The sequence below is a fragment of the Triticum aestivum genome, chromosome 2B (assembly GCF_018294505.1).
Source record: "Triticum aestivum cultivar Chinese Spring chromosome 2B, IWGSC CS RefSeq v2.1, whole genome shotgun sequence".
NCBI lineage: Eukaryota > Viridiplantae > Streptophyta > Magnoliopsida > Poales > Poaceae > Triticum > Triticum aestivum.
The window spans coordinates 170,831,082-170,841,950 of record NC_057798.1 but is presented as its reverse complement, the minus strand read 5'-3'; the positions used below and the strand labels follow the sequence as shown (position 1 = coordinate 170,841,950).

General features: G+C 46.3%; 2 protein-coding genes across 9 annotated transcripts; both read left to right on the top strand.

Annotated features, from left to right (window-relative positions):
• Window positions 1–348: 348 nt before the first annotated feature.
• Window positions 349–1,752, top strand: LOC100127075 (transcription factor WRKY19). The gene is made up of 2 exons (XM_044463678.1): window positions 349–742; window positions 866–1,752. Exons 1-2 carry the CDS (start codon window positions 456–458, stop codon window positions 1,458–1,460), a joined length of 882 nt encoding a protein of 293 aa, XP_044319613.1. The 5' UTR covers window positions 349–455; the 3' UTR covers window positions 1,461–1,752.
• Window positions 1,753–3,656: 1,904 nt separating this feature from the next.
• LOC123044144 (uncharacterized WD repeat-containing protein C2A9.03) lies at window positions 3,657–10,371 on the top strand. Of its 8 annotated transcripts, none has more exons than XM_044466789.1 (10): window positions 3,657–3,932; window positions 4,210–4,319; window positions 4,906–5,073; window positions 6,530–6,616; window positions 8,781–8,915; window positions 8,995–9,099; window positions 9,173–9,264; window positions 9,355–9,460; window positions 9,545–9,631; window positions 9,723–10,371. In XM_044466789.1, exons 2-10 carry the CDS (start codon window positions 4,215–4,217, stop codon window positions 10,134–10,136), a joined length of 1,299 nt encoding a protein of 432 aa, XP_044322724.1. In that variant the 5' UTR covers window positions 3,657–3,932; window positions 4,210–4,214; the 3' UTR covers window positions 10,137–10,371. The 8 variants fall into 8 exon arrangements, with proteins under 8 accessions (XP_044322724.1, XP_044322728.1, XP_044322726.1 ...); XM_044466793.1 differs by lacking the exons at window positions 3,657–3,932; window positions 4,210–4,319 and adding exons at window positions 7,122–7,166; window positions 7,476–7,524; XM_044466791.1 differs by lacking the exons at window positions 3,657–3,932; window positions 4,210–4,319 and adding exons at window positions 7,122–7,166; window positions 7,360–7,524.
• Window positions 10,372–10,869: the final 498 nt, after the last annotated feature.

The following is a 10,869-nucleotide window of genomic DNA, read 5'->3' as shown; positions in this document are numbered from 1 at the left end:
ACAACAGGAAGGTTCACTCAGTTTTAACCCTATTTTTGGGCGAGGGAGCTGAAAATGAAGACGAAATATTTTACAAAAAATACAAGGTGAAATTCGTGGACTCTCCAATACGAAGATATCAAATGGGATATATTTTTTGTCAAAGAAAATAAAACCATCCATTTGACCATCTAAATATTTGGGCATCCACGGGCAAAACGGCCTGCAGCTGCAAAACCCTACCCGTACCCGGCAAGGCAGCAACCAATCACCAAATGGCAGTCCAAACAATCCCCATCCAGTCAAACAAATCCCCTCCACCTCACTTGACTTGAACTCTGCCTCTATAAGATGTCTCGTCTCCCCGCCTCACACCACCACCACCTGCTCTCCTGCACCTCGCGATCGAGAGATATCGCCGATCACTTCCTTCCTTCTCCTCCGCCGATCGAACGTGTTCTTCCGTGTCCGCGGCAATGGAGAGCGTGGAGGGGAACGGCACCGGCCGCGGGAACCTGCAGCTTGTGGTGTCGGAACTGTGCCGCGTCCAGGAGCTGGTGCGGCAGCTCGAGCTGCACCTGCACGCGCCGGACGCCTCCATCGACCTGTGCCGCGCCCTCACCGCCGAGATCTTCGCGCTCACCGACAGGTCCATCGGCTTCGTCGCCGCACATTTCCCCGACGCCCCGACCACGCCCTCCAGCACGTCCAGCTCCCTCAGCGGCGTCTCCGACCAGCCCTTCAGGACCAACACCAAGAAGAGGTAAAAAGAAAGGCCCAACTCAACTCAAATGCTCGAACAGAGCACCATTGGAATGGAATTGGATCATCCAAATGTGCCGAACTGTTGTTGAATTCTTGGCGCTTCGTCGATGGTTCTTTGCAGGAAGGCGACGGCGAGGTGGACGAGCCAGGTGAGGGTGAGTGCGGCCGGCGGTGCGGAGGGGCCTGGCGACGACGGCCACAGCTGGAGGAAGTACGGGCAGAAGGACATCCTCGGCGCCAAGCACCCGAGGGCGTACTACCGCTGCACCCACCGCAACTCGCAGGGCTGCCCCGCCACCAAGCAGGTGCAGCGCGCCGACCAGGACCCCGCGCTCTTCGACGTCGTCTACCACGGCCAGCACACCTGCAGGCCAACGGGCAGCGGCGGCGGCAGGAGGCCGCCGACGAACCAACACAACCCGCACGCGGAGAGCCTGCTGCAGAGCCTCAGAGCCGGCCTGACCGTGGACGCGGACCACGGCGGCCCGAACGCCAGTGTCTCACCGTTGGGGGCGTCGCCTGTGGCGTCTGGCTCCAACGGTGGTCTGACCATGTCGCCGTACCCGGTGCCAGCCGGCGCGTACACGGAGTGGCCGCTGGACGGCGACCTCCAGGAGGTGGTGTCGGCGCTCACAGCCGTGTCGGCCCCGAGCATGGACTGCCTTTTCGAGTTCGACCCGACCTTCGGCGATGGTGTGCCCAACTTCTTCATGTGAGGACGACCAACAGTCAACAGAGCATCGAAGTGGAATTATATGACACTACCCAGCCCCTGCCTGTCCTTGTAAGAGGGAAGAACAGAGCACCAAAGTGCAGATTTAGGAACTAAGCAGAAAGCCTTAGGATATCTGAATAGTTATTTCTTTTCTTCTACATTTTTGATTGGTTAGGTTTTGTTGATTTATTTTGTAAGGAAACAGAAAAAAATAAGGTGTTGAAATTCATGTTCTCCTGAATCCATGAACTGTATCCTGGAACTGTCCTTTAAAGCTTATACTTATCTTTGGACATTGGAGAATTGGCCCTTTTGAAGGAAGTATCCACTCCTTTTGTCAAGAACCTTTTTTCTCTCGTAGAATCAAGCGTTCTGAGACTGGCTAGAAGAAACGTTGGAGCACATCAAATATAAACAGAGTGAGAACCACGTCCGGTTTCATGCTGTCAGAGTTGGACACTATTGTGAGAAAAGAAGATACACATTCTGGAGGTCAATAAAGAAGCAAACTTCCAGAAATGCGTTACCACAACAACAAGTGGTTACAGTGACAGTCGCGAAAGTCCTAATCTGAGCTCGAGCTCAAATGCTCTTGGCATGATCAGTAAAAATAGGAAAAAAATAAAAAGTAATTCAAAAATTTCTGATTTTTCTTTTGGCAAAGAATAAGAAATTTTTCAGGTGCTTAAATTTTTTCAGCATGGAAACACATTTGTGGAAGTCATGGCAGAAAGGATAAAATCAGCTCCCCAAAATGCTTCTGAAAGTAGCATCTTTGGATCATCATTTTTTTTGCCACGACTTCCACAAATGTGATTCCATGATGAAACTTTGCAAGCACTAATTTTTTAATGTTCTTCAAAAAGAAAATCAGACCTTTTTAATTTTTTTTTTCATATTTTTAGTTTCACTGTTCACCCAGGGCTCATTTGAGCCCGTGCTATGAAACTCTTTGTCCAGTCAGTCAGTGCTATATCTCGCTTACTATGAGACGCACCGTCAGCTCACCTACAGTACCGCACGAAATGAGCCAGCCCAACAACGTTTTCCAGTGGTTTTATGAATCATCTACGGACCAGAATGGACCAGTTTGGAACCTTCATAGGAGCGGTTTTAGAAACCTTCCTCCCACTTTAAAGAAATTCCAGGTGTTATTTTTATTTTTTATATCTATTTTTGTTATATTTTCCTTTTCTTTACTTTATTTCATATTTTCAATCCTTCTTTTGTAAAAAGAAGAATTGAATTTTTTTTATATGTCATCAACATATCTTCAAATCGTGACAATCATTATTTACCTTTTCAAGAAAAAAATAAAAAACTAGTGGACATTTTTAAAATGTAGTGAACATTAAAAAAATATATGATATTTTTTATGTTTTCATGAACATTTAAAAAAAAAATCAGATGTCTATGTGAGTGTTGTGAACATTTTTTATGTGCCACGAGCATTTAGAAAAAACATTGCATGAACAATCGTTTACAACGAGGCGTGAAGAAACATGCAGGTTTTGCACAAAAAAAACCCTTGCCTTATGCCTATAAAGTCCTATGCATACAACAACTCATCCTTCATCAGCGAGTATCTCAACATTGTGCTTACTCTAGAAAACAATGAGATGTTCACCAAAAAAACTATATGACATTTGATCGAACACCTGTAAGGCATGGTGTCCACCATTGATGGCGTCGGTAAGGGGAAGAGAGTATCTGGCTACTGACGGATCCTGAGTGGACAGTGGCATAGTCCAAGGCGAGCATGCGCATGGGTGAGGGATGCAGACGTCCGAGGATGCTTGGGCGGCGTCCAGAGAGGTGCAGCGGCGGACGAGAAGGAGGGTGTAGATGCAAAGTAAATGAGAAGTAGGGGCGGAGTGGAAGGAAAATGGACCAGAAGGGGATTTGAGTGGGCCAGGATGTCGCAGTCCTATGTGATGACGGTTCGGACACACAGGGCCTCCTCAGTTTGCATCCGGGTTGTAGGTATTCAGACAACCGGACTGGTCCGCAGACCGAGGGGTACCACGTTGGATGACAAATTGCGTCTGGACACCTCGTCCGGATCCGGACGGTTGCTGGGCTTTTGAGGGTCAGCGTTAAAGACGCCTTTACACTTTTTTTAGGGACTTTACATTCGTTTCAAGTAGGTAGAGAAATGTAGATATATAAATAAATATAGAGATAGAGATAAGATAAAAACGAAGTGCCCTGCGAAAAAAATAATAGAAATGGCGCGGGCTAGTTAACGCGGTGCCTTCTCTGTTCACGCACCGCTTTTCTCCTCCCCTTTCGCCACTTCCACCACCGGGATATTCTTTCCTGCTCGAAGACCAACGACCGGGGATATTTTCATCTCGCGCGCCGAATCCTCTCCGAATCCTGAGGGCTCCAGCCTCCAGGGACCTCGACCGCGATTCGAGCTGCTGTGCTGGCCAGCAGGACCGCCCGCTGCAGGCCTCCGGCTCCCAGGGAGGTAAAATCATCCATCATAGGTGCCGCCGTCGGCGCGCGTGTTTTTCCGCCGATTATTTTTGGAGGGTTCGGTCTTGCTGCGTCCGAATGTGTGATCCCTCCCTCCCTGCCGCGCTGGGTTGCTCCGCTCGTCTGGGTTCGCCGGCGGTGGTTTGGGAGGTTTTGGCCGGCCGCCGCGCTGCGCTTGAACGACTCTTGTTCGCAAGCTGCAGTTTTTCTCTCAGAGTTTCTCGGTTCCTTTCTGGAATTCACTCGATTCTCGTGGTTTTCCTTGGCAGGGACGATGGCCGTGTACTTGAACGACGATTTGGAAGACCTGCAAGACGACCACTTCGACTCCGACGGGTTTGGCGTCTCCGGCGGCCGCGACGGCCATCCCTCAAGCCCGGTATGTTAAACAAGTCTCACTACATGTAATAATTTGGTAGTTCGTGTGTTGGTTCAAGCCTTCAATACGGAAGGAGATGGTTGCTGGAGTGATCTTACGTGCAGACCACACATTAATTTTGCTAAAGCTAAATAAAGCATGTTCGCAATTCAGCCACGGAATATTGAGGTGGACATATGCAAATGTTGCCGATGACCCTACCTAGTGGAAATGGTTGGCACTAAAAGGAAATTTTAGTGCTAAATTAGCTTTCGGAGTGCCTGCCGAAATACAACAACATCACTATTGAGGTGGACATATGTGATGGCAACGAGCCAACAACTGGGACACCTACTAAATCATGATGTAGGAATGTGCACATGGACATTTATGATTTCTAAGATTATATTAGTTTTCTCTGCCCCCAGAAAAAACCTTAGTTATCTCTGGGACAGTATATAACATGTGTATATACTTGAGCCTTTCTAGACATGTTACTTTCCCTTTTTGTTAGATTATTACTCTGGATTGTTTTGGTTTGTCTGAACAATTGCATTCTTTCCTTTGTTTCAAGGCCATTAAGACCTCAATTTTGTTCTTGATGCAGAATAAGCATAAGAATGATACATCAGCCGTGGAGTACAGAAATGGAAAAGATATGCAAGGGATACCATGGGAGAGGTTAAAATACAGTAGAGATCAGTATCGCAAGATGAGGCTGAAGCATTACAAGAATTATGAGAACCTCGCTAGGTCACACCAGGGGTTTGATATGGTGAGATTTAGTGTTGTACACTTCTACACGAGTGGCATTGCTGCAAAGCTGTTTTTCTGCTTATCGCCCTTTTGGCTCTTCATGCCAATTGTGATGATAGTTGTCATCTTCTTTCCTTGCTTATAAAGGTTGGGGTTGGTTGTGAGTTCACCTCTATTTTTTCCACTATTACTCATATGTGGGAACAACAACCTTAGTTGGTTGCACATGGCAATGGCGGTGTTTACACGCCTTCCCGTTCCTGAAGGCATTGCTTGGAGTTGCTCGGATTTGATCTTCAGGGTGAAAACCTATGATCCGACCTTCAGTGGTTGAATCCGGCAGCGGCGGCGCGGTGTGTCGTTCCCTTCCTAGGTTGTTGTTGAAGTAGACCCGGGTATGGGCAGCCCGGCTGATGACCCGACCTAAAAAACAAAGGCCCGCCTGTGTCAGGCTTGTCAATCGGGCCTGACTCGGGCCTCCTTTTGCAGTCCGGAAGGTAGTTTTGGGATGGGTTTAGGCTTCTATTTTTCAAGATTTCGGGCCGGGCTTGCATGTGCAAGTATCGAAAAGTGAATTCGGGCTGGGCTTTCGGGCTTCGGATTCGACTTTGGGCTGGGCTCAGGCTTGAGAAAAGAGGATAGTTCGGGCTGGTATTTTGAAGGTCGGGCTCTTACAAGCCCGGCCTGACACATGCTCAGGTTCATGTTGAAGAACCTCTCTCGCAGTTTTTGCTTTGCCAAGGGCGGTAGTTGGTGTTGCCTGTTGCCGCGTCTGCCATTCGGGGTCATGTTTTTTTTTGTAATAGGTTGCTGTGTGCATCCTTGATGTCTTGACTAGCTCTTGATATCATGTTGGTTGCAGAGGCCAGTATAATTGGTATCTTCTTGATATTAATATATGTCCTTTATCCGAAAAAAGATTCTTCAACGCCTGCCCGCATGCAAATCTGTCCTCATACTTTTGCTCTCTTTTAAACCATGAACCACACGATAGTCACACATCATTAATATTTTTTGAAAATCTCCTAAGCTGATGGTCCAACTTCTCTCTCTCTTTTTTTTTTGCTTCGTGGCAATGCACTGGCATTGTGCTAATGTTCCAATAAATGCGAGATAGCTCACTCTCTGTGTTAATCATATTCGTAAAATACTCTTGATTGTTTTGTTTGGTGTTACTAACTACTACCTAGTACTAAGTATTAACACCAAACGTGTTCCACTTCCATAAACACATGCTTTTTATGCAACCTTTTCACCTAAACTCTTTTATCACACCTTGCTAGTTGTCTGTTGACACAAAAATGGTCGGGTTTGTTTTGGTATCTATCTCAGGTTCAACTATTGAGGTGACACTCCAAGCAGACAATACATCTTCCCATAACGCCATAAAGAATATTTGTTTGTTTGTTATATGGTTGTAAATTCTTATGATAGCCTTTAGCTTTTTGACTTATCTCCTCCCCCTCCTTCTCTAGGAGTGCAAACAAGTGGAGACAAATGACAGGTTCTATGATTTCTGCTTCAACACACGACTTGTCAAGCCAACGATAGTGCATTTTCAGGTACATTTATCTTCCACTTTTCTAAGATATTGATTTTTGCATTGATATAAGAATCTTAACATCAAAGGTGTTAAACAACATGTTCAATTATTTAAAGAATTCCAGAGTTTGTGACTGTTACTCACTATAGTTAGCTCAATTTTCAACATTTTTAAAGGAAAAATATGTGCACTCAAACCACGTGGAATGTTTTACTTTCCGAAAAAAAACTGAGCACAAGCTGTTAATATGGTTGCCCACAGTTACTACATCATAATGCATTGCATTTTTACTCCTCATATGTAGTAGAAGAACTTTCAGTATTCACCTCATTGTTTACCTTTACTAGTGCAAAGATTTAACTGTTCCCTCTCTGTCCTCTCTACTCTTATGTCTTCTGCTCCAAAAAGAAAAACAAGTATGAGGAAAGCTTATGCCAAAAGCATATAAATAATAACTGGTGAATGCCTGATATATTCACATTATATTAGCGTTTTGCATTTTATGTTCTTACTCTGTTTTGTAGATGTTGTGAGATTCTTGAAGCTTTGACCGGTTTTGATTTCGTTAGGTGAAGCTTCTAAACTTCATTCGTGTCTATTCCTTTGGTATAGACTGCAACTATAGCGTAACAGTGAGTGCAGGTCATGTTATAAGTTGTGTCTGATCTGGTAACTGAAGCTGTAGTTTCATTTCTGCAATTAGCGGTCTTGTATATTAGGATAGAACTGCAATACAATGGACTCAACAAGGTTCTTAAGCAGGTGGTTGAGCATCCTCAGTGGCCGGCGCTGTCATATGGCATCTTTGGAATATGATATGATAGGTTATTATAGCAAGGTTCGGTTAGATTATTCATATTCCTATTTCTTTTTGGCAGGTTGAACCTTAGAGAGATGCTAACAAAATTTTATGCAGGACTTCTTATGGTATTAACTTTGACCTACTAAAAGTCCTTGAACACTACATCTTTTGCATTATTAGCCGAGTAAATTGTGTGTGCATGTCTTGCATTCTCGGAATACATTCTTCCGTCAATTATTGTACTATTTGACATTTTGATGTCATTATATTTCCATGAGCTCGTTATCATGGTTATGGGTTCCGGTTCCTGAAAGACGTTATCTGCTTATCCTCTTTTAAATTGCTATAACTAGTGTGTGGCCGCACCTACACTGATGTTCAAAAAGTCTGCATTAGCCCTTGAACTTCTATAAGGAGTTGAAAATTGGGTCACTAACTCACCATAAACTGTTGCATTGGATTATCTTCAGTTAGTTTCAAGTAAGAAACCAAATGCTTCTTCAGGTGTATTTTACTAACGATGGTTGGTGTTTTAGACATATGTATTCCTTTAGAGCATATCCAGTGTTTGGAGGCAACCTTGCCTCTAAACTACCCATGGATCTGCCTCTTAACCATAGATGAAAACTCTGCAGTGTGCAGCCTCTAGCTTTAGAGACAAAGCCGGGCCCACAATTAAATAAAATATGATGCATTTGTTAATCAACTCATCGGTCCCTCCAGCACCTAACTGGCTGACAGTGGGGACATCAGAATATTTTATTCAGCACAAAGCATTGGAGGCCAGTGCTTAGCATAGAGGCGTCTCCAAGAATTTTTGGCTTAGAGGCCGACGATAGTGTATAGAGGCAGTGTTCATAGGCCTAGAGGCAGCCTTAGAGGCGCCAAATACTCACATTGTGGATGCCCTGCTGCATCTTGAAATACTCCTAGGTCCTAATCCTAACCATAATGGTAAAGAGTTACAGTCTGTAATGGAGTTGGTCAAATGGGAGTGATGCCTAGAAATGTGCATGAGTGTGTAGGGAGCTATTGGTCCTTTGGTTTGTGCAGTTTCAGACACACATCAGGTTGCCAATCAGTTTTCCATCAAATTCTTATGGATACGGTAATGTGCTCTCATCTGCTGTTTTGCCAGGCCTTTTTTGTTCTCTTTCTTAATACAGTTGTTTGTAAGATAATTTCAGTAATGTTGTAAAGACCATGGAGAACATTATGTTACTATCACTAAGCATATCGTCAAGATCAAATTGTCAGTGCTTGGTTGCTACGATCAACTAGAGTACTTTTTTTCTTTCTTTTGGATAAACAACACCTGCGAAGCATTGTTCACATTTTCTACTCCGAAGGCACTGACCATTCCTATTCTTGGTATCTTCAGCTAAGGAATCTTGTGTGGGCCACATCCAAGCATGATGTTTACATGGCACAGAACAATTCAGTAATGCACTGGTCTTCTCTTCTTCAAAGAGGGACAGAAGTGCTCCACGTTGCAGGCCAAGTTGTTCCAAAGCAGGTTTGCATCTCTTCAGTGCGTGCCTTTTTTCTGTTATTTTTGTATATCTAACCTCCGATCTATACTCCCTGCTTCACAGAAGGCGCATGGAGCTCGGACATTGTCCAGAGTCCAAATCAGCTCAATGGCCCTAAAAGACAATCTCATGGTAGCGGGCGGTTTCCGCGGCGAACTGATTTTCAAGGTATAGTCTCAAGACGCGCTGAATTTTCAGCCATTTTATGTACCCCTTAGCTCATGTAATTGTTTCTCGACAGTATGTTGACAAGCCCGGGGTGGCATTCTGTACGAATGTTGCTGATAATAAAAACTCCGTCACTAATGCTGTAGATGTGTATGAGTCTCCTAGGTAAGAACTGCACAGTTTCGTCGATATTCTGATTTCGAAATTGTGGGCAATACGTGATCGACTATCGGATTTCCTGTTGTCAAAATGCAGCGGCGCTACTAGAGTGACGGCGGCCAACAATGACTGCACTGTCAAATTTCTTGATGCTGAGAGGTGCAGCCTGCTTAGCCGCTTTACTTACCCGTGGTCGGTCAATGTGAGTGAATCCAAGCTCCTCAGTAATCTTGAACTCTAGTCTTGCTCCTGGAAGGTGAATCATAAGTTGTCATGTCCTTCACAGAACACATCGGTGAGTCCTGATGGGAAGCTCCTTGCTATCCTCGGCGACAGCTCCGACTGCGTGATCGCCGACGCTCAATCGGGCGAAGTACGCAACAGATCATCAGATCACATAGCCTCAAGTCCCCCTTCATTCCACCAGCAGAAAAACTGAGCATTGTTCTTGCTTACATTTCTAGGAGATAGCGACTCTCAAAGGGCACCTGGACTACTCGTTCTCATCGGCCTGGCACCCCGGCGGCCACGTCCTGGCGACGGGGAACCAGGACAAGACGTGCCGGCTGTGGGACACGCGCAACCTGTCTGCGTCGTTCGCGGTGCTGGGAGGGAGGATCGGCGCGGTTCGGGGCCTCCGGTTCTCGTCGGAAGGGCGGTTCCTGGCGGCGGCGGAGGCGGCGGACTTCGTCCACGTGTACGACGTGCAGGCCGGCTACGGCGCCGCCCAGGAGATCGGGCTGTTCGGGGAGATCGCGGGCGTGGCGTTCAGCCCGGACGCGGACGCGCTGTTCGTCGTGGTCGCGGACCGGGCCTACGGCAGCCTGCTCGAGTTCAGCAGGCGGGGCCGGCACGCTTACCTGGACTCGTACCTGTGACTGTGTGGAACAGTCATGTCGACCGTGTCGCTGCCGCTCGTCGAGTAGATGCCTAGATGTGTGTATAGTGCTCCATATGTCAAGTGGTTTCAGTTCTGTATATGCGGAGTGGTACAAGTTAAAAGATGCTACGGTGCAACTGGGTACAGATGGTACATGATTTGGACTGACCCTGATTCAGAAGTCAGCAGGTCCTACAGAATTTGGTTCGCGTGAGAAGAGTTTAGTCTTTTGATGACTGGCCTTGCACCTGGGTGCACTTCACATGCCATGTACTTGTACCTCATGAGGCTATATGCCTCCTTTGAAATATAAGGTCGGCCATGAGCCACCTTCGTTTTCAAAAAAAAAAAAAAAGACTGGTGCGCTTTGGGAATAGGTACCTTCCAACTTGGGGCGTTTGGTAGGCTGCATACAGGATACAGCCTAACCAGGCCCGGGCGGGATGGAAAATGCCTGTTGGTTGCATGCAAGGAGGTCTGGTTTGCATCGACACGATATTCAAAACACCTCAGAGCTTGCCTCGTTGGGAACGTTTGAATCGGCTGTTTCCAGCTAGTCGGACTGCAAAAATTGGTCCCGACGTAGGGTGCGGTGCAGGGGGATTCGAAAACGCCTGATATCATATTGGTTACAGAGGCCAATCAGAGCCTGCTTTGTTGGGAACGCTTGAATCGGCCGTTTCCAGCGAGTCAGATTGCAAAAGTTGGCCCCGACGTAGGGTGTGGTGCAG

Bases quoted from the DNA above. Each gene is read 5' to 3' on its own strand.
- LOC100127075 (XM_044463678.1), top strand. From the start codon at position 456: ATGGAGAGCGTGGAGGGGAACGGCACCGGCCGCGGGAACCTGCAGCTT. The intron at 743-865 runs GTAAAAAGAAAG...GGTTCTTTGCAG, and splicing joins AGGACCAACACCAAGAAGAG to GAAGGCGACGGCGAGGTGGA.
- LOC123044144 (XM_044466789.1), top strand. From the start codon at position 4,215: ATGGCCGTGTACTTGAACGACGATTTGGAAGACCTGCAAGACGACCAC. The intron at 8,916-8,994 runs GTTTGCATCTCT...CCTGCTTCACAG, and splicing joins GCCAAGTTGTTCCAAAGCAG to AAGGCGCATGGAGCTCGGAC. The intron at 9,100-9,172 runs GTATAGTCTCAA...GTTTCTCGACAG, and splicing joins GCGGCGAACTGATTTTCAAG to TATGTTGACAAGCCCGGGGT.